At 37.9% G+C, this 23,365-nt stretch overlaps 1 protein-coding gene across 1 annotated transcript; it reads left to right on the forward strand.

The window, feature by feature from the left end:
- Positions 1–710: 710 nt before the first annotated feature.
- Positions 711–22,545, forward strand: LOC140800345 (protein FATTY ACID EXPORT 2, chloroplastic). The gene is made up of 3 exons (XM_073155083.1): positions 711–994; positions 21,969–22,103; positions 22,205–22,545. The coding sequence occupies exons 1-3, from the start codon at positions 931–933 to the stop codon at positions 22,342–22,344; spliced, it is 339 nt and encodes a 112-aa protein (XP_073011184.1). The 5' UTR covers positions 711–930; the 3' UTR covers positions 22,345–22,545.
- Positions 22,546–23,365: the final 820 nt, after the last annotated feature.

Raw genomic sequence — 23,365 nt, forward strand, 5'->3', positions numbered from 1 at the left:
GAATGCGATCGACGGGAATCCTCTAGAATTAGGGTTTCATATTGTTTTAGGACTTGTTGTCTAGCCTCTATAAATATGTGGATGGCAACCAACTTCATTATGCTATTGGATTCTTGATTTCTTGCTTCCTATCTTCTTTCTAGACTCCTTCCTCCTCCCTCTTCACCATTCTTTCACATCTACCGTTGGTAAGATTTTTCCTCGCTTCTAATCTCCCTCAAATGTCGAGTCAGCCATCTTCTTTGGGATCTCGATCACTTCGTTCCCTTCGTCTACTTCCCTTAATCACTTCCACAATTCACTCTCATCTCCATACCCATACATAACCTTAACATTCACTCCACTCGTCACCACCACCATCACTCACGTTATTCCGTGTTTTCGTCACCGCTATAGTTCGAATCTGTGAAAGGCATAAATACGAAAGTTATAGATTAGGAAGTTACGGATCCAACCCAACTATCGAAGAATATCTGATGAATATTTTCTCACAGTTGTGCGGACTGTTTCTTGCAATAAATTTAGATCTTAAGGAATTATTCCGTAGCCGATCTTTTGGTTCTAAATCCTATCAATTTGGTATCAGAGCTTAACAATTTGATATCAGAGTCTATTAGTATTAAATTAGAAAATCACTAAAATATAGTGTGTTGTTTGGTACTTAATATCAATTAGGGAGGATATACATGCAACAAAAGCGTTGATTCCACATAGCTTCTCGTTTCCAGTGTCTTCTACAGAACTCCGAAGTTTCTAAACCCGTGGGTCCCCCAGATGCCACAGCAGAAGAAATGGCTTCCACGACCTCTTTCACAACATATGACGAGTACAACTCTCGTCTCCCTCCGAATCCAAAATCAACTCCCTCGATTACTTGTCGTTGCTGCCGTGTCTTAGATCTCCGGTGTAATAAAGTCGGATAAAGAGGAGATGGGCGATGATCATTTGTCTATATCGCAGAAGCTGACGCTGGCTTATGCTGCTCTCGTCGGTGGTAAGAATGCGTTTTCTTCTTCTTCTTCTTCTTCTTCTTCTTCTTCTTCTTCTTCTTCTTCTTCTTCTTCTTCTTCTTCGTCTTAATTTAGGTGATTAACTTCTCTTTATCTGATAGATTTTTGCTAGTTCTTCTAATTAGGGCATGGAGTTCGCATAATAGCGGAAATAAAATCGTTTAGAACCAATCTAATGAGTTTATTTGGTCTATTAGGGGCTTTATATACTTGCATTTCGAAATTATGCTGCAGTAAAACTTTTTAGTTGGGTTTATTTCTAGATATCAACATTCTATTGTCCATAACTATGGAGACCTAAGTTTATGTCTAGAGATCATATGCTTAATTGTCGATTAACTTAGATCTTGTGGTAATAGTTGCGGATATGTATGAGGTATATTTCAATTGGTAATTCCAGAGTTGTAACTATCTATCTTAGATAAGAAATTGATGCAGGACTATGATATAAGAAAAATAAAGTAGCAAACCCCCAAATCCACCTATGGGATATTTGAATTCACCAATGAGAAAGAAGCCCTTGAATCTATTAATGAGTGTTGGAATTTACCAACGTAACATAGATGATCTCAAATCTCAAAACATTCATTAACCTCAAATAAGAAGATAATCGACCATTTTTATAGGCAAACCCTAAAAAGACAAAAAAACTGAAATACCTTAACATGGAAAGACTAAACTACCCTTAAAGTCTCTCTTTCATGATGTCTGATCAATGATCTAGGTATGGTGCGTTGGAAAAATTATGTATTTGAATATGAATTTTATATAACTTTGAGCTAAAATTTAAATGGGTTCACATATTATTAATAATGGATTAATAGTGGAATTGAAAGAGTTCAAAGAGTACTTTAATGTCATGCATTCACTTATACAAATCCATGAAGAGAAGTGAATGAAAATTGGTTTAAAGTGACTATCATGGTAATAAAAAATAAAGAAAAGTGAGTTTAGTATTACTTTGCCTATTTGAGAAATTGATTATTTGAGAAATATTAGTAGAGTATATAAAGTACTAAATTGCTCATGAATCTTTGGGCTCTAAAGGGTACCGATGCGCGCCGTCTAGCCCGGCTCAGCTTGGTTCGGTTTGGTTGGTGCGCAGGTCAAGTCCAACATTTTTATATTTTTTGTTAGATAGGATTTTGCTGTTCGATTTTGATCTAAAGAGGTGTGTCCTTCACGTAAAAACGATGTGCCATTTCGTGACTAGATGCGTCGTTTCGTTCCCATGAGCAACTTGGTACTTTATATATTCTACCAACAATTTTTCAAATAATCAATGTAAATGAAGTACTAAACTCACCTCTATTTATTTTCTATGGTCATGATAGCAATATTAAAGCCAATATCTATTCAAGTCTCTTAATAGATTTGAATAAGTGAATTCATGATATTAAATTACTCTTTTAACTTTTTCAATTTCATTATTAATCCATCACTAATAATGTGAAGACCCCACTTAAATTTTAACTCAATTCTAAAAGAGGTGATTCATTGTTCATTGTTCAAATACATGATTTTTCCAATATGGTGTTTGCACCAATTCTAGGGTAGGAGAGCTTGCAAGGTCTTTGTAGTTCTAATTATTCAGGTTCGACATGAATGTTACGAACTAGATTTGGAACGATCTAGATGTAAAAAAGTTATGAAAACTTATATGGTGATAGTTAGGGTTCTAATGATTTTGATTACACCTAAATCAAAGGTAGGGATAAAAAAATATAAAATAAAATAATTGTGGAATGTCAGAATGGGACAGATTGGTAATATTCAATATTGCGGCGGTCGTTGGAGGGTGGCAGACTGCCAAGAGTGGTGATGAACGGCTGTAAAGTAGGGTGAATGGTGGTGGAGGATGGTGGCTAGGGTTTGGGTGCTTGGAAGAGTTTTACGGTTACAATCTACTCCTATGAAGATAAATGCAATTTAATGATTACGATAAAATGATAAATGCGTTGATAATAAAATAACTAAACTCAATTATTCTCAATGCTTGGATTATTAAACAAAGAAGCCTGGTCCCTCTATATATAGCCTGGTCCCTCTATATATAGAAGTCATATATAATGAGTCATACTCGGACTAGTCCTAAAAGTTTAGGCGCCTCGAACTAGGACTTGCTTTAGTGACTTACATGATTTAACTAGACTTGCCTTAAGGGCTTACATAAATATGAACTAATTAAAAGATAAATATACTCAATCCATTGAGCCCAATGTCTCCGTGATTCAATCCTATTAAACTTGGATCGTATTAATCCACTATGCTTCCGTTACCTTGTCCTCAATGTGACTAGTACGCAAGCTAGACTTTTTGGCTCATGTCGTGCTTGTGGGCCCATGGGTTCGGCTCAGTCAGTTATCCTTAGGCTTGTTCTCGAGCCCAAGTCACGCTCATGGGTTTCCAATTGGTTAACGTGAGGTGGTCGAGCTAGATAAAAAAACTTCAGCATGCCTCGAGATACGTGCACTTCATCTTTTCCATCCCATAGCCAAAATCCTAACCCTAGGGCTGAAAAGAATTTTTGGCGTACGGGTGCTGCTATGGGCTGCATTGGTGCCAGCGACGACTAAGTTAGGTAGTGTGTCACTGGAAATTAACATCCAAGTGGCTCTTGCGGCGGCGGAGCGACTATGGTAGCCAATTATCGAGCTCAGGCTCAGGTTGCAGTAGTGGCGGCCATGGCTCGTCGCCGATGGGTCCCCCCGACTCTTAGTGTCTGCGGTTGGTTAGTGGCCATAGCCCCACTGCAATGGAGTAGAGGAGACGGAGACCCTCAGCGAAGCCATCCTGACATGGTTTGGCTCGGGTGATATCGTCGTGAGCTTGGTCGTTGGGTTTGGCCACGCGGCAGTCTCCGACGGTTGAGGTGGCTACCACCGGATGACAGTCGTGCTAGGGAATCAACCATGGCCACTGGTGGCAACGGAAGGGCCAAAACAGCAACCATGAGCTACGGTTTCACTACAACAAGAATGGATATCAACGTGATGGGTTCTACGGTACCAAAAGATAGGCTACGGAATGATTCCTTTAAGATTTGGATTTATTATAGGAATCAGTCGGCACTACTGTGGAAAAATATTCGCAAAATATTCTCCGGTAGTCAGAAAATTACGAAACCAAGTGGATTAGATTTGTAACTCCCTGATCTACAATTTTCATATTTATGCCCTTCGCAGATTCAAACTACAACTGGGACGAAAACACGAAAGAATGCGGGTGATAATAGTGGTGACAGGTGGAGTGGATGTTAGGGTTATAGATGGGTATGGAGATGAAGATGGATGGTGGATGTGGTTAAAAGATATAGACAAAGAGATAGAAGTGGTCGAAATCCCAAAAAAGAGGGAGGACTCGGCAGACGAGGGAGATTAGAAGTTAGGAGAGACCTTACCAACGGTAGAGGTGGAAGGATGGTGAAGAGAGAGAATAGAGAGAAGATAGGAGGCAAGAAATCAATAATTCAATAGGATAATGAATTTGGCTATCATCCACACCTTTATAGAGGCTAGCTAACAAGCCCTAATACAATAACTAATCCTAATCCTAGTGCAATCCCGCTGATCGTGTTCGAATGCGCCCGATCACGTTTGAACGCACAAAAGACGTTCTCTCTATGTGCGAACCCGATGTAGGCGTTCGAACGTGCCCGACCGCGTTCGAACGCGCTTTCCGCGTCCTCTGTATTTGCGAACCTGATGCAAGCGTTCGCAAGGGCATTTGAACACGACCCCTCCTACATTTGAACGTGACCTACAAAAATTTTATTTTAATAAAAATAAATAATTAATGTAATAAGAAAAGATCCTAACTAAATGTATCATAACGACAGTCTTCTGACCGTTTGCTGCGCCTGCCGTCGGCCTGGCTCGGGTGAGGGGGTTCCGTGGAGGGAACCGGACGTGGCCATTTGGGGCAGGAGCACCTGGATTGCCGCTAGTGGAAAACTAGGGTTTTGGGCCCTGTCTTTCACCGCGGCTAAGGAAGATGGCATTGGGGTCATCTCTAAGGGCTTCTTCGGGGTCACAGCTAGGGGTGTAAACGAGCCAAGCTTGATCGAGCTTGGCTCTAATCAAGCTTGGATTGAAATTAACACTATTGATGGATTCCACTGGTTTGTTTTTTTATTCTTCGCCTACCATCATTTTACGAAATTGGTATAAAAAATAAAGATCCTACTATATCTCAAGCCTCTCATTGAACAAGAAGACCTTGTCGTCACCATCGAACCACGAAGTGAGATTCAATGATCATCTTCTCCTATTCCTCCATTGTCACCATTGTCAAGACCTTCATCGTCTTCTCCACCTTCACCACCGTAGCAAAGTAAAAAAAGTAAAATGGAGAATGTTTGTTTGAAAAGAATTGATTGAAAATTGAAAATTCTTATCCTTTCCCTTTTAATCTCAAAATTTTTGAATAATTTAGGAGATTTTGTTTTATGCCATCTCAACAAATTTAGCCTCTTTTTTAGTATAATTCTCAGTGACCTCTATCTCTTTTATTATTCCTCGTTAAATATAAATCCTACATTCCTACTTTACCAAAATTACCAAAACTTATCCAAATTTTGAGTTAACCTTTTTCCTCCCAAATTCACTTAAACCCAGATCCTATTTTTTTAACCCAAACCCCACTTAAGCCAAACCTCTTTGCAAACCATCAAACTCCTTAGCCCGTTAACCTTTATTTTCTCTTTTTCCCTCACATGACACAACTTAATTTGAGCCAGCTAGTGCAAACCTAAACTAACTCGACCAATCTGACTAATTAGCCTTTAATTGATGCAGAACAACGTCTTGATTGTAGAGTTGAGAAGAAAAAGTAGGGAGAAATAATCAAACCCGACGAATCCACCAATCGGGGTGTCGGAATCCACCGACGTTGGAATCTACCAACAAACACTCAATAGGCAAAAGCTCTCAAAATATTCATTAACCCATAAAAGATGATTACAAGCCTTTATATAGGCCAAATAAAGTAAAAGATAAAATACAAAAATAGCCCTAGAAGGTGACTAAAAAACAAGATGAAAAAAAATAGCCCTAGAAGGTGGCTAGTCACAACCCTCGTTAAGCCAAAGGGCCACGGGTGCAGCCCTTTTGTGCTTACGAGAATAAACGTGACAAAAAGTGGTGTCCCCACCAACTCTCTCGGGGTGGAAGAAACTCGACCCAGTCGAGTGGCTCTGATAGTACTCCAAAATATCAGGGTCAAGCTGCTGTAACTCCTCGTGAGTGATCCACGTACAATCAGACTCTGGTCGCCCGTGTCATCGAACGAGAAAACGGTGAACCCCTCCTTCTACAGTAGATGTTATTTGATCATCTAAAATAGCGTCTATCTTTTCTTGTGATGTGGATGGGAAAGGAGAAGTGGTAGGTGACACAGTAGGGATGTCTAGAAGGATAGTAGATGTAGCATAGGGTTCGGTGGGGATGTGCATAGGTGGATGGTAGGCTGCTAGATCCTCAATATTAAAAGTATAACTAATGCCATAATCATGGGGAATATCAATGACATAAGCATTAGCACCAACACGTTTTAGAACTTGGAAAGGTTCTGCACTACGGGCATGCAACTTCCGAACAGCTCCCGAAGGGAATCGTTCGGGTCTAAGACGAATCATAACATAATCTCCAACATCGAACTCCTTGGCACGTTTGTGCAAGTCGGCATGTAATTTATACTGGTGACTCACCTCAATTCTCTTAGTGATCTCTTGATGTAAAGAATGAATATGATGTGCAAATGTTTCGGCAGACTCAGAGATTCTAGAATGAGATGACATAGGCAACAGATCTAAAGGTTTGCGTGCTTTAAAACCATGAACAACTTCAAATGGGCTCATGCCAATAGACCTATTAATGGAGTTATTATATGCAAATTGGGCTATAGGAAGAATGGCATCCCAGTTTTTGTTATGATTACCCACGAGACAGCGCAAAAGATTTCCAAGACTACGATTAACAACCTCGGTTTGAGAATGATAGACAGTAGAAAATTTTAATTTTGTGCCAACCATGTGCCATAAGGTTTTCCAAAAATAGCTCATAAAGCGAATATCTCGGTCGGAAACAATAGTTTGTGGAAGACCATATAACTTGACGATATGGGCAAAGTACAATTTGGCCACTTGTGACGCATCAGAGGTCTTAGTATAAGGAATAAAATGGGCCATCTTAGAGAAGCGATCCACAACGACGAGGATTGAATCATGTTTTCTAAATGTGCGAGGCAAGCCCAGGACAAAATCCATACTAACATCCTGCCACGGGTGATCAGGCACAGGTAACAGAGTGTAAAGTCCAATGTTTTGTTTTCTGTGCTTTGCTAACTGACAAGTCCTACATTGATCAACTAATTTTGCGACGTCACGTTTGAGATTTGGCCAGTAGAATTGGTGCTCCACTTCCTCAATGGTCTTATCACGTCCAAAATGACCCGATAGGCCGCCGGTATGGATCTCCCAAACAAGGAAGTCACGCACGGACGTACGGGGAACACAAAGCTTGTTAGCCTTAAACAGGTAACCGTCTTGGAGGAAATAACTGTCCAAAGCTAAGTTCAGATCAGTCAGCAAAGTGAGAACGATTTCGCCAAAGTCCGAACAAGTTGTATAATCTTCCTTCATTTTGTCAAACCCAGTGACTTTGATGCTAATGGCAGACAGAAGGTAAACCCTTCGGCTAAGCGCATCAGCCACCTTATTCTCAACCCCAGCTCTATGTTTGAGTACAAAAGTATACTCCTGTAAGAACTCGATCTAACGAGCATGTCTCGAATTTAGTTTCTTCTAAGAATTTAGGAATCGAAGAGCTTCGTGGTCGGAATAAAGCACGAATTCATGTGGAAGTAAATAATGGTGCCAATAGCGTAAAGCTTGAATAACCGCATAAAATTCCTTATCGTAAGTGGAGTATTTTTTCTTAGCCTCATTTAGTTTTTCGCTGAAATAGGCAACAGGATGACATTCCTTGCTAAGGACACCGCCGATCCCGATGCTTGAGGCATCACATTCCACCTCGAAAGCTTTGGAAAAGTCAGGAAGATGAATTACAGGCGCTATTGTCATTTTCTTCTTAATCTCTTCAAAAGCTTTATTTGCTGTCTTACTCCAACGAAAATCTCCTTTCTTCAAGCAAGCAGTGATCGGCAACATGATAGTACTAAACCCTCGAATGAAGTGGCGATAAAAAGTAGCAAGGCCATGAAAGCTACGCACATCATGAATATTTTGTGGTTTCAGCCAATCAACAATTGCCTTGACCTTCTCAGGGTCAGCGTGGACTCCTTCTGAAGTAACCACAAATCCTAAAAAGATGACTTGATCGACAAGAAAAGAACACTTCTTCCTATTGCCATAGAGTGGAGCAGCACGAAGCGCTAGATAGACTTGACGTAAATGGTCCAAATGAAGCTCTTTTGATCGACTATAAATCAAAATATCATCAAAATACACCACAAGAAATTTGCCCATGAATGGGTGAAGCACTTGTGTCATAACACGCATGAAAGTGCTTGGGGCATTTGATAAACCGAAAGGCATTACCAACCATTCATACAACCCGTCTTTCGTCTTAAAAGCAGTTTTCCATTCATCGCTTGGGCGAATTCGGATTTGGTGATAACCACTTTTAAGATCGATCTTAGAGAAAATTGAAGCTCCCGCTATCATATCAAGCATGTCATCAAGTCGTGGAATGGGAAAATGATATTTGACTGTTATTCTATTGATGGCTCGACTATCGACACACATACGCCAGGACCCATCCTTCTTTGGCATGAGCAAGGCAGGCACAGCATAAGGGCTTAGGCTCTCGCGGATGAAACCCTTCATAAGAAGTTCATTTACCTGATGTTGCAGTTCAACATGTTCTTTGGGGCTCATTCGATAGTGTGGCAAGTTTGGGAGGGACGCTCTAGGGACAAAGTCAATTGCATGTTGGATATTGCGTAAATGAGGCAGTTGGTGCAGCAGATCATCCGAAAACACATCTTGAAACTCATTTAGTATAGAAGCAGATTCGTCGAATGATGGAGTGAGGGTAGTGCTCCCAACTTTACGAGCTACCAAGGCAAACACAATAGAGCCTTGGTTTGCTTCCTTTTCAAATTCTTTAGAGTTTATTATGTGCAAACCCTTTTTACTTGGAGCATTTTTCTTGTTATCTTTATTAATTATTTTAGGGCTCATTTTCCCCGATAATGTCATCCTGTTCCCCAAGATAAAGAGCCTTTCGAGGACAGTTTGAGGCTGCATAACCAATTTGTCGGCATTTGTAACATCGACGGAGGTCATTAACAGGTGCAGTTTCATGGAGGGCCCCTTCCCTTGTCGGGTTGGGCGGGTGCGGCGGTTTGGGTAGTTACGGTAGGTACCAATGGTGGTGGAGCTTTTACGCCGGCGGGTGCGTAGCTGGGAGGGTGCGCCCACTGGTCGCCTAGGCAATTGTTGCCTATTAACCATCTCGTAGTTCAAAGCAAGAGTGTAAGCTTGGTCCAAGGAGGTAACCTCCCAGAAAACTAACTCTCTTCGAATGTCGTCGTTAAGGCCACGCCTAAAACGACTCAGTGTCATCCTCTCATCCTCCACAACATTACACCTCAGCATATATTCCTCAAATTGGGAGACATAATCGCTCACAGGCCTATTTCCTTGTTTAAAATTATTCCATTGATCCAAAAGGTCACCAAGATAAGAATGTGGCAAATATTTTTCTTTTAATTTTTCTTTCATTTCATGCCAATGAATTATGGAAGGTTGGTTTCATCGCACTAATAGTTCTATACTTTGCCAAAACAGTTTGGCCCGGCCGACTAGTTTCATTTGGGCAAATCTAACGCGTCGGTTTTCTGGTAGATCATACCACTCAAAGAAATGGTCCATCTCACAGAGCCAGTCAGTAAATACAGCAGGATTTAAGCGTCCGTCAAAAGTTGGGGCATCCACCTTAATATTTTTTATAATTTGATTGTCATGGTTTTGAGATTCTCTAAAGGCGACATTGTCTCTAAACCCCCTGTTATTTTGAAAATCAAATGTATCTTTACGATAATTTTGCCTATGGGGTTCTCTCTCAAGACCTCTCTCATGGTGAGTGTAGTATGGAGCCTGTCGATGGGTCTCGACATTAGGAGCGGCACGCATGGCACCCGTGTTGGACGCACCGACGTCACTCCTAGTCTCATGTTGGTCACGACCTATCTCAATAGCCTCAAGACGAGCATTGAAGTCGTCCAATCTGGTAGTAATGGTTTCAATGGACTCTTGTAAAAATCGACGAAAATCTTCCATGATATTGGGTTCCATAATAGACTGGGATGAAAGGTGAGATACTCTCTTACCACTACGAAGGTTCATATAAAATGTCTCTACCACTAAAGAAATAAATGTAATAAATGAATGATGATATGCAAGCTAAGAGATCACAGCGAACAATAAGGGAGTAATAACCAGAATAACCTACAGCCACTTACGAAGTTTTCAGTAGTACAAGTTCCTAAGATCGAAACGGGGACTGCAGATATGTCAAGACTTTCCCTCTAACCTAGCTAGTTCTACCGTTAATATTAATTGTTTTTTTTTTGTAACAAACAAAAAGAAGTAGATAGGCAATATCAGGCTCACGCTTTTGTTGAAATAAAACAAATGAATTAAGCAATGTAAATAGGTAGGCAATAGCAGGCAATAATAGGCTCAATATGTTTATGATCCACACCAACAGAAAGATAGTTGCTATTTTAAGACTAACAAATAACAGTAAAGAAATGATGGATGTTACCGAATGTCGCACGTCCACTGTAGATGGTGGTCGTGATAACGGTGACCGGAATCCAATAACAGCGACGGTGGTGACGGCTGCGGTGGTAGAGACAGCTGTGGCAGCTGCGATGGTAGGGAGCCGCAAGAATGGCGGCGACGACTATGATGAAGCGATGCTGCGCGAGCCCGCGCGGGCTGCGCAGTGACGATAGTAGTAGAGCGGCGGCGGTGAAGATGGGGCACGGGCGAGGGGGCGGTGGAAGTGGCGGTAGTGGTCGTAGCGGCAAAGATGGCCGCGAGATGGGTGGTCTGCGGTTGAAAATTGCGGCGGGGTGGGCTGCGGTAGCGGCAGGCGTGCAAGGGCTGCGAGGGCAGCGATGGTGGTGAAGATGGCGGCACGGCAGAGCAAGGGCCGTGGAAATTGGCGGTGGCGTCGTCCGTGGAGGTCGGCGAACAGAGGAAGATGGGATGATGGATGTGAGTGACGGCTGGGGCTAAAGAGGAGGAAGATGACGATGGGTTTGGATTGGGTTGGTTGGGATTAAGTTAGGGAAGTAAATAAGATAGGTATTTATCTTAAAATTAGGGAACTAATTTTCAAAAATTATGGAAACTAATCCCTAAAATTTTGGAAACTAATCCATAAAATTATGGAAACTAATCTGTAAAATTATGGAAACTAATCCATAAAATTTTGGAAACTAATCCCTAAAATTTTGGAAACTAATCCCTAAAATTATGGAAAAGGTAAATAAGAAAAAGAAGAAAAAAAAATATCTTCTAAAATTAATTTCGAAATTTTCGAAATCTAAAATTAAAAATAAAGATGAAACAAACAAACTGAATTTCGGATTTTTTTTTCTCTTTTTTTTTCAGTGAGCTCTTTCTTTCTTTCTTTTTTCTCTCTTTTTTTTTCTCTTTTTTTCTTTTTTCTTTTTTTAATCTAAAACGGGGAAAGAAAATCTATTGAATAAAGCTTACTTGTGATTATCTCCTTGTGATGGTAATGGTTTATTGCTTTTCTCCTTGAGGGTGATCTCCTCGCGTAACTCGGATCCGGATCCTAGTGTTATCGGGCGGCGGATCTCGTAGCGATCTGGTGTTCGTGGAACGATTGATCTGACGAAGAAAAGATGAGGCGCTGCGTAGAAACCAGGCGGTGGAGCGTCCATAAACTAGGAAACGAGCCGCTCTGATACCAAAGCTGATGCAGAACAACGCCTTGATTGTAGAGTTGAGAAGAAAAAGTAGGGAGAAATAATCAAACCCGAGGAATCTACTAATCGGGGTGTCGGAATCTATCGACGTTGGAATCCACCAACAAACACTCAATAGGCAAAAGCTCTCAAAATATTCATTAACCCATAAAAGATGATTACAAGCTTTTATATAGGCCAAATAAAATAAAAGATAAAATAAGAAAATAGCCCTAGAAGGTGACTAAAAAACAAGATGAAAAAAAATAGCTTTAGAAGGTGACTAGTCACAACCCTCGTTAAGCCAAAGGGCCACGGGTGCAGTCCTTTTATGCTTACGAGAATAAACGTGACAAAAAGTGATGTCCCCACCATTAATCCTCTTTTTTCGGCTCGAGCCTCCCCTACCATTGGAAAACCCTAGCCACTATTGCCTTCTCATCCATTGTTGCCACTATTTCTGCCACATACTATCATTCCCGACACCACTGTCGTCTTTGGCTTTAGCACCACCATGTCATTTTTTCGCTGGCGTTGCTATTTCATCTTTGTCGATGTCGCTATTGTCTTTTCCACCACATCTCCGCCTAATTATCACTATCCTTGCTATTGCCTCGTTACTGCCATTGTTGTCGTTGCCTCTTCACCATCACCATCGTCAGAGATTATTCTCAGTCATTGTTTCTCCTTCATTGTTGCAGCCTTCTCTTTACAACTGTCATTGCCATCGCGTTTCCCCACCTACTCCCACATCTTCCTTTTGGCCGCTAACGCCACTGCTTCCTCCTCTGTGTCATTATCATCATTGCCAATTCCACTACCAAGGCCCCTAGTCTTTGTTCTCCCTCTATTGTTGCTCCTAATTCTCTATTGTCAATTTTGCCTACTCCGTCCTCTGCAACTGTTTGACGCGGCCATTATTGCTGTTCCACTATTCACTCTCGTAGTAACTCCATTGCCTTTGTCACACTGCCTTTGTCCTGAAGTTCTCAAATTTGTTGCAATGGGTAGCATCCTTCTTAGTTAGAGTTACCTAATCATCTTTAATAGTTTGTCTTAATTTTCATGCAGAATTATTCAACTTGAACCTTGATAGTTATAACTTTGAGCGTCACTATTGCTAAACTAAATCCAACTAATTTACATTCTTATTAAACACTAAACTCGATATTAATAGGGTAAATAGCTTGATTAGAAGGAAAATCTTGATATCTAGGGAATGTGAAAGGGAGGGATTAGATCATATTATATCCGATTGTACGCTTCTTGTGCATGTTTGTTTTATTAATTTAGAAAACTAATCACCAAAAAAAGGTAGATTAAAGAAATTCTAATAGTTTTTAATTTATAGGAAACCTATTCAAAAAATTTTATATATGCTGCCATTTTTAGAGTTGCCACAATTCCTCTTTCTAAATTCTTAATGTTTTGCTATATTAACCATATTAAGAGGGGGCCAAATAGAAAAATTACATAAATTAAGGGGCCAAATTACAAAATTACACAAATCTTCTGGTCGTATAGTTTTGAAATTTTAGGGGGGCATGGACATGTTACCATGAACGTGAGCTCACGGTCTGGCCTTGGTTCATTCCCTAGTCCCCACTACCCGCATGCACCCATTTATTATAAGATTTTTTTTGTTCTCATTTATTTTTTCCTGTGCTTGAAACAACTAATTTTATCGAGTACGGGCTTTTATCGATAAAGAGGAATCAAATGATTCAAGTGGAGTTTTTTTGTAAGGTATCAATAAGATAGATGCTCCCCAAAGTTATGAATAGTGAATCTACTAATCTAGTGATGTTGGTTTGATTATTTCTCTACCACCAACCATTTGCTTAAGTAAATGAAGAACTTAGCTATAGTTATATATAAAATTTGTCATCCTCAAGCCTTTTCAATTTCAACATTTTTGGCAAATCCTTCAATATGAGATCAAGAAAATGTGTGACAAATGACGTCCAATACAAATGCTTTCTCAACATAAGAATTGCCTAATTATCAGTAACCACCTAGATAATTATTTTTTCCCCTCTTCTATTGCATCATCCATTAACCTAAAAATATAATATGCATTTTTCAGATGAGCAATAGCATCCACATACTTCAAAAATACTATCTCTATTATGAGTACTCCAAGAAATTAATTATATTTTTTCTATTTTGTATAGTCTACCCATCATGCATCAGCGGATAATCAAATCCATAAGAGCAATCCCTTATTCTACATGTCGGTACTGTGCCTACACAACCATCTTTGATAAATATCATATGGTAGTGTATTTATAATAATAGGAGCAAAACATAAGGTGTAAATTATGAAATTCCCTAATTATTAACCTGACAGAAGAATATGGGAATTTCCATCAAGATGACTCTAGGAGTATGACAAAAGAATGATGATTAAGGTCACTTTAACTCCTTACCATAGATAGTGTTTGAAGCACAAAGAATATTAATAGGGTTTTGTGTTTGATAATAATCAGAAAGACGAGTACTCAATTTATAGAGGTGAGAAAAAAATCAAGGTTTAGATAACAAAAATAGAGAAAAAAAAAACATCAACCAATTTATTGAATAGGTTTTGATAAAATTGGCAGGTCAGACTTCATGGTGTATAGCCAATCCATCACAAACCTACATAAATTGACCCTATTGCTACCTTTCAGTATATGTTGGGATTTGGGAAAACCAAGGTTCCCAGTATTGGAATCGGGATCGGTATCGGCTGTCCAGAAAAATGATACGTATCGGCCGTTCGTATTAGATCAGACTATTTTTTAATTATATAAAATTCTAAATATTATTTAAAAGTGCAGAAAAATTTAGAAAAAATGACAGAAAAATAAGAAAACAAAATTTACTCACATATGAAGTCTAAAAACTTAAAAAATGTATTAACTTACTCAAAATTTATAGCTTTGATGAATACCGAGCTAGTTCTCGTAAATTTCTATAGTCTTCATTATCATAATCATCATAAGTTTGTAAATATTGATGTCTGGGACATGATACTCCAAAAAGTGATTCTATTATACTAGTCATATTATATGGATCTTGTTGTGTGACTTGCATCTGAGGAGGATAATAACCAATATTTGGATCTTATGCCTGAGAATACCGAGGATACTGAGAGTAATAACTAGCATATGGATCTTGTGATGGCTTCAAACAATAAATACTCGATGTACCATAATCATAGGAAGCAACATTCTCATGATGACGTCGTTGATATGTATATATATCCTTAATTTCTCTGTCTTCAATCCTTATGCCTCTTTGACTTTCCTCAACAAATGTAGATGGAACGATCTCACCATCATATGTATCATTAGGACTATGACTAGTACTAGTAGGTATACTATCTCTCGCTGCTGAACGCCTCGTACCAGCCTCTGCCCTCATCGTGGTTTCTCCTAATATCTCATCTAATCATAGGTTATCTCTGTCATCTAATAACCTGTCCTCTATTTCTCTGATCCATGGAGTCGAGGTATTCATCAAAAACATGATTTAAATCAATCAGTTGTTTATTTTATGCCTTTCTTCTTAAATTTCTCTCCCTCAATCTCATATTATAATAACAAAATACTAACTTATCCGATCTTTCCATTGTCAATCGGTTGCGTGTTTTTGTGTGGATTAAGGAGAAAGTAGTCCAATTTCTTTCACACTGTGATGAAGACACAGTTTGACTTAAAATCTTCTTTGCTATTGGCGTCAAATTTGGTGCCTCCTCCCATCCATAGATAGGCTACCATTCAGCTGAAGTGTTATGAGATATAGCTGCAGCAACTTTAGCAGTACTGAATTGCCCAGCTCTCAATCTATATCTCTCTATCTGAAATCAGAAATATATTATTGCATACTGATTATATTGAAAGTTAAAATTTGAAATAAATAATAATAAAATTATTGAATTGAATCATAACTCACTTCTTTATCGCAAAGAATTTGTTTATAAATATCGGGCTCAAGCTTACTGATTACCTTCCTAACCCCCAATAAGACTTCACTATCATTATTTACATTTGTAGAGAATTGAAATCTTAGATTAAGATAATACCTTGTAGAAATTTAAAATTTGTAAGCATTAGTTTTTAAATATTCATAAATAAAAGTAAATTGGTAAATTAAAACTTATTACTTAAAAGCATGCCTACCAGTAGCGTGTATATCTCTATGTAGTTGTTTGTTTTATCTAGAATCAATCATCTTCCACCACTTTCTATAACTTTGGCTCATATTTTTTTTATTGATTATTTTGCTATGTCTATTGCCTCATATAAGAAACTCATCTCAGACTTGTCATCACTGTCTACAAGTCTTAATACTTTGATAAGAGGCTCAAATACTGCGGTGGCAATTGTAATATTATTCCAAAATATATTTTCAAGAGCCATATTTTTCAAAGTTTCACCTAAAGATTTATCTTTAGGTTTCATATTCTTAATTTTTATAGATCACTCCTATGATGTAAATATTCGCATAATATCATTCTTGTAGTGTATGATGCTCTCTAAGGCTAAAAAGTGAGTGGCAAATCTAGTGACGCCAGGTCTGATGATCTTCATACCACCAATCATTTGCCTGAGTAAATTAAGAACTCAACCATAGTTATATATAAAATTTGTTAAACTCTGACCTTCATGTATGACCATGTTAATTTCAGGCTCTTTTGCATTATCCTATAACATTAGATCAATACAATGTGCAACACATGGTGTTCAATATAAATGAGGTCTTTTTATCATAAGTAACTTTTCAGCAGTTTTATAATTTGCCCCATTATCAGTAACCACTCGGACTACTCTTTTTTCATCGATTTTTTGTACCACCTAATCCATCAATTGACAAATATAATATGTATTTTTAAAATGAGCAGTAGCATCCACAGACTTTAAAAATATTGTCATTATGCTAGAGTACACTAAGAAATTAATTATATTTCTTCTATTTTGTGTACTCCACCTAACACATCAATGTACAACTAAATTCATCACAATACCATTTAAATGTCTCAATGTAAATACGAAGTTCATCTATCTCTGAGTTAAGATATTTAGTAGCAATATCATTTGAACTAGGAGGCGGAACACCAGGCCCTACTGATTGTATAGCATCCACCATAGTGTGATAGTAAGGACTATCAGCTATATTGAAAGAAATATGGTTGTAAAAGAAAAATTTAGAGATAATCCTACCAATGTGTTTCTTTGCATTTTTAATTCCTTTAAGAGCTGTCTTGATTGAAATCTGTGTACAACCCATTTTTTTCTAAAAATATGTATTCATTGGTCAAATATTTTCAGACTCTGCTGTAACACTAGGAGTCTTATAGGTAGAACTACTGCCCCCATATTCTCTCTCCTCGTATATTAACTAATCTAGATCTTTGAAAGTTATCACCAGTACTTCTCATCTCTTCTTCTTCTCTATACATATTTTTGCTATCTTTAATTGCTCTCCTCATCTATCTCTTCTCCTCATCTTCCTCACTCTGCTTACTGCTATTATCATCAATATGTACATAATTATGCATCAATTCTTCACGAACCATTGTCTCTCTTTGTTGTGTAGATTGTTTATCCTTCTTTTTGCCAATTAAATAAGCCAACATCTGCTTTCTAACTTCTATGGACACTTGAGTGTAAGCTGCTACATTTTCTTGTCTTCCAGCTAAATGTTCTTTCTAACGGCTAACACCACTACTTATTTCCTTTCCACACCAGTTGCATTTAACACGTCTTTTATCTTGCCCAATAATGCTACAATGTTGCCACCCAATGTCGATATCATATGACTTCTCTTTTGGAGCCATTGATATTTTAACTCTACAACTAAAAAATATAATAAAAATTAAAATATAATTTAAAATTTATGAGGTGAAACACCAGGCCCAATAGTGTTACTGCTGCAGCAGCAGTGCACCAGCAACACCAGTAAGTGCAGTAGCAACACTAGTAGGTGCTACTACTACTGCTGCTGCGGATGCGCAGCAGCACCTGCTGCAGGTGCAGTGTGCACAATAAAAAAAGAAGGAATTAGAAACTGAAAAAAAAACTCACCCAAGTCGTCAGATCTTCGTCAAAGAACGTCGCCGGAGGTCAAGGTTACTGGAGATATACTCAGTCGCCGGTGAGAAAGAGACCCGTGAGAAAGAGAAAAAGAAAGAAAAGAGAAAAAGAGAGAAAGAAAGAAAGAAAGGAGAGAGAGAGAGAGAGAGAGAGAGAGAGAGAGAGAGAGAGAGAGAGAGAGAGAGAGAGAGAGAGAGAGAGAGAGAAAAGGGAGAAAGGGAGGCAGTTGGGTTGGGGGGACATTAATTATTATTGTCAATATTAATTGTCAATATACTCACAAGCTTAGTCCAGCCCTACCGAAGAAAATGGCTTGATGACTGCTTTCACATGGACTATGAAGTATTCTTCAGCCTTCTCCAAGTACAAATCTACTATCTCTAATTATTATCGTCCCCAAGTCCTTGGTACACCTCATAGGAACCAAATCATCACAAAGTCAGCAGTAAAATAAAGTAGGAATAAGAGGATGTATGTGTCTATATCTCTGGAGCTGACACTGGGTCATGCTGCTTTAGTCGGTGGTAATAGGCATTTTGAAGAATTCATTCTATTCGTCTGTGCCTTTATTGGCTGACGGGCTTATATTATGGGATAATTTTACAAATTTCGCTAATTTGGGCATCAACTTGACATCTTATTGAAATGAAATTGTTTATAACCAATCTACTGAGGCTTAATTTTAAGTCTTACGTCATCATATATAACAAATTCTGGAGAATTAGACAATCTTACCCTGTAAATCAAACTCTTGTTTCTTCCAGATCAGTTCTTTGAGCATATAGGCATGTATTAGATAATCACACCCAAGCAGATAAGTTCTCAAAAAGCATGGATCTTCATCTCTTCCCATCAACTTCCCTATATTTAATTGAGTTGGTAGACCTGAACTTGCATGTTCATTTGAAAATTTCTTCAATCTTCAGAATTTTCACCATTATCCTGCAATGGATGATCTTCGTTACTCAATGAAAAGCATTTGCTGCAGTAGGAATGCTCTGTCTTTCCAAATACTAGTATGATCGTAATCAAGCTTTTCCTTTCTAAGTTGCTCTAGAGATTTGCCTCGGGTGACCCTTGGGCATTCCAAATTATGGTGCTCTGGAACTTTTTAGTTGGACAATTTTTAAGATCATTACAGATATCCAAGATAAAGTATAATGTATTTTCTAAGAAAAGATTGGTTTACTAACATTAAACCTCTCATGATTTTGGTCAACTGAGTGATGCTTTTGCAACAAAACAAAAAAATTTCAGATTCTTTTTGGTAATAGTTATGGGTATAGAGGTAGACATGAATTTGTAAATCCAAACATCTAATTATCATGCATAAGAAAGACTTATATCAATTACCATTTTCTAAGATTTCTTATATTTGATGCTTATAATTATTTAAGTGCAGTGATGTTACCTTGTATAACTTTAATTTGTTATGCTTTTTTTTTTTCCATTTGGTGCTGGTAAAGATGTCTGTGTATTGTTGCCTGAGCTTTGGAAACATAATTTTGAACTTATGCTTGTGAAACGATAGTAGTGAACTTATTTTATTGTGTTCTTATCTTCTAGGGCCATCTTTGAGCTGCAGAAGCAAGATTAAGTTGGATATAACTTCTTATCTTGCTGGAAAAGTGATCTTTACTGGGTTCATGCTGCCTGCCTCATCCTACTGATTGAAAGAAACTCACTTCTTTTTACCTGATCTTTATTCGTGAGGGATGGTTATAAACTTATAATACATTTACTCATTGAGGCTCTTGTGGCCATTTTTCTCACAAAATCTGTACACTTCTTCTTTTCAATACATCCACTTGATTTTGATCAACTGAAAACGATCAATTCAATTATATGTGTTTTGAACTTAGAAGATGCATACATGAAATTCAGACTACTATGCTTGAAAGGTCATTGTAGCATAACATGGTTGCATATTTAAAATTCCATTATAGCACTTATTCAACAAAGAATCTTGCATGGAAGAAACGGTCACTGTAGTTGAACCAAAGAAGTTTAATATAGCCATGTATCCATGTGCACAGCATATCATTAGCTGAGATAACTCCACTATTCACACATTTGAATTTCGAAATAATGAGGGGACATCAATATTTCTTGGAGTATTGAAATTGATCTTCATACGTTGAGTGTCATGGGTTTTCGGGCTCTCTTTGCTTTTCTTGAATCAAAACTAATAATTCTGGCTAGTGTAAGTCACACATAATAGCAAGAATATTTGCATAAAGCATATGATATACCCCCTATTGTTGTTTAATTTGAAAGTATTGAGTCTTGAATATTCAAAAGTGTTCAATTTATTCTAGACATATTATAATTTGCCTGAAATAATGCCACTAGTGTGACTAAATAACATTCAGTTGAGTGGAACTTATCATGCTGTGAGAATGATAGGATACTTAAGTTCCCTTATATTCTGTGCTATCTTTACCGGCATACTAATATTTGAAGAATTAATAGGTAGTATTAGTAGTGTATGTGATATGCAAGTTTACCTTAATGCTGTAGAAGTATCATATGTGCTTCGTATGATTATGTATTAACAATGGAGTTGACCCAGAATGGTTGGGCCTGAAAGCTAAGCTGTTTTTGTTTGTCTCTGTCATATATATATATTGGTAACCAAATCTGTGGAAATGTGAAAATTATGAGTTCTGATGTAAAAGATGTTGTAGATTTGAAATTTCCATTCTCATATCCTGATTCATTTATTAGATTCTTGAATTGCATCAGACTTACCATTTGACTATTCTAGAGAACATAGTCAAATGATTATCCAACGAAAAGAAGAACTTCACTTGCTGAGCTTGTGAAATACAATAAGCCAATGATTTTAGTTTCAACATTGTCATTCCTTTAGCTTCCAGACCATCCCATAGAGCTTGTCTCAAGGATGTGGTTGGCTTGACAAAGACCTTGAAGGAAAAAAAGAAAAAAAATTAATGGAGAAGTATTCCAATGAGGACGAGAATGTTCGGCCTGATTTCATTTTTCTATTGTTTGATGTGGGGAAAAATGAACTTTTTTTCCTTTTGTTTTGGATGCTAGAAAGCTAAGTTCATGTTACCTTATTGGGAATTTGATCCCTTATTGAACATACAGAGTACCAAGAATACAAGAGATGATGAAGATGGTTAAGATGTTAGCGCATAATATGCCAGTTAATGAACTTCATTTCCATGTTTTCTATGTAGTTTCTAGAAAGCAAATAGGGGTTGTCTCCTTTATCCAGAACCTGAGCAGTTTTCAAAATATTTTCTCACTGGGAATGTAATGCCCAAACTTTGAGCTCTCTGGGCAGAAGAGAGTTTCAGAGGAACTTCTAATGAAAACTATCGGAGCTTTAGTGTGTATGTCATGAAGAGAAATTTGAGAAGGATGTATATGCTGGCAGTTTTCTTTCTTACATTTGAGAATTGGGAGTAGGGACTCTCTCCCATGAAATGATAATAATGTTTGCACTCGATAGAAGTACATAACTATATCTTTGTTTTCATTGAGGAGAAGTGAAGACTGCAGCCCCAGTTAGAATTTGGATTGACATACATAGTTACAAGCCTATTGTTTGAGTTATAAATTTTCAACCACTTTTACAGTAGGGAAAAATTGCATGCTTTGCTGTAAATAAACTGCAATCTTCAGATGCTAGATCTTTTTGTATGTGAATCATTTTGAAGTGCTGAGAAAATGTTGTCACATTGCTCAAGAAACAACATTTCAGACATTAATGGTAGGTGTTTACCCTTGTTCAGAATCACAGCTATCTTTGTATAGTAAATGCAATCTTGATATTGTATCCCTGTATCTTCTTGCTTTTCTTGCTTGGACACTTATGAGCTAATAACATTGTTAGTCTTTGTTAGTAACTTGTACTTTGTGTCAATTGATTTTGTGACAGTGGGTGGCATTGTGGGATATGTAAAAGCTGGAAGCGCAAAATCATTAGCAGCCGGAGTCATATCAGCTGCGGCCTTGTCTTTCGTATACACACAACTTCCGGTAACACCATTTGTCGCTTCGTCTGTGGGGCTAGGTAGGTGATGGGTTTTCATCTACTACATCCATTCTTAGTATTCTAAGATTTGATCCTCTTCTTATTCCCTAATGGTTATTATTATTATCGAAACATCCTAGGTATATCTGGGGCTCTTCTTGCAGTGATGGGCTCTCGCTTTAAGAAGTCGGGGAAGATATTTCCTGCAGGTGTTGTGTCTGTTGCATCGTTGGTCATGGTTGGTGGATACCTTAACGAAATTTGGCATATCTTGCGTTGAACTAATGTTTGCTCTGGACAATCTGTGTTTCTGTAACTGAAGACTCTTAATAGTCCCCAGCAGTCTGGACTGCTGTGCTTCGTTTGTGTGGTGAGTTACTTACTGTTTGTGATATGCTAAAGATTCTTAAATCAATAGGAGAACGCAACGAGTCTTGTACAATATTTGGAACAATCTAGTTAAACAAATCCTTGGTGTCTATACATCCATTGCATTACATTCACTGCGTAAGAGATTGCAGACTGTTATTTTTTTTTGTTCTATTATATATCTCAAGAGTCAATTGTATTACAGTTTCACACTTTATGGATGTAATGTGATATTGGGGCATAGTTCCAGAATGTGAGAGTTCCATTTAGCCTATAAGAAATGATTGCAACATTCATATTTGCAATCCTAAAAAGAAAGAGTAGAAGCTCCATTATCCATTGGTCCTCAAGTGAGGCAAGCCCACCTTGCAGCTTCATGATCTGGAAGGCCATCTCCTCTAATAGGATTTAGCTTTCCTAGCTTTAATCCAGATTTGAATTTTGAATTTTGACTTTTGCTTTTAATTTTCCATATTTTATACACTGAATCAAACCAGGCTTCTTATCTCTCACACAGAATTGCAAAAATGCCTTTTCCTTTTCACTCTTAATAAATTAGTGCAATAGTGTTGAGATGTAGGTGAGGAAAATGCAAAAAGGAAAATTTACTCTTGGAACTAAGTTTTAACGCACGATATTCTCAATTTGGGTGAAAGGATTTTGGATAGTAGGATGAGCTACAAGCAAACAAATGATGAAAAAAATACAGGAAGAATTTCAGAGTACAGGAAGTAGAAGTGGACAACAAGTAGCAACGGGTTAATTGAGAACTGGATAGAGTTTATTCAGTAAACTGCAATAACACAGACACTGAACAGTTTGATCATTTAATCTTCTTCTTTTTTTCCTATATTTTGTGTACATCTTCTAAATGCGGTCGATCCTTATTTGATTACTAGATTTAGGATTGTTATATAACAATGGTTATGAAG

The sequence above is a fragment of the Typha latifolia genome, chromosome 13 (genome assembly GCF_019914945.1).
Source record: "Typha latifolia isolate L0001 chromosome 13, TyphaL0001v2, whole genome shotgun sequence".
NCBI classification, from domain to species: domain Eukaryota; kingdom Viridiplantae; phylum Streptophyta; class Magnoliopsida; order Poales; family Typhaceae; genus Typha; species Typha latifolia.

Coding starts and splice junctions, on each gene's coding strand:
- LOC140800345 (XM_073155083.1), top strand. CDS start 931: ATGGGCGATGATCATTTGTCTATATCGCAGAAGCTGACGCTGGCTTAT. Junction 995..21,968: donor TTATGCTGCTCTCGTCGGTG/GTAAGAATGCGT, acceptor ATTTTGTGACAG/TGGGTGGCATTGTGGGATAT. Junction 22,104..22,204: donor CGCTTCGTCTGTGGGGCTAG/GTAGGTGATGGG, acceptor GAAACATCCTAG/GTATATCTGGGGCTCTTCTT.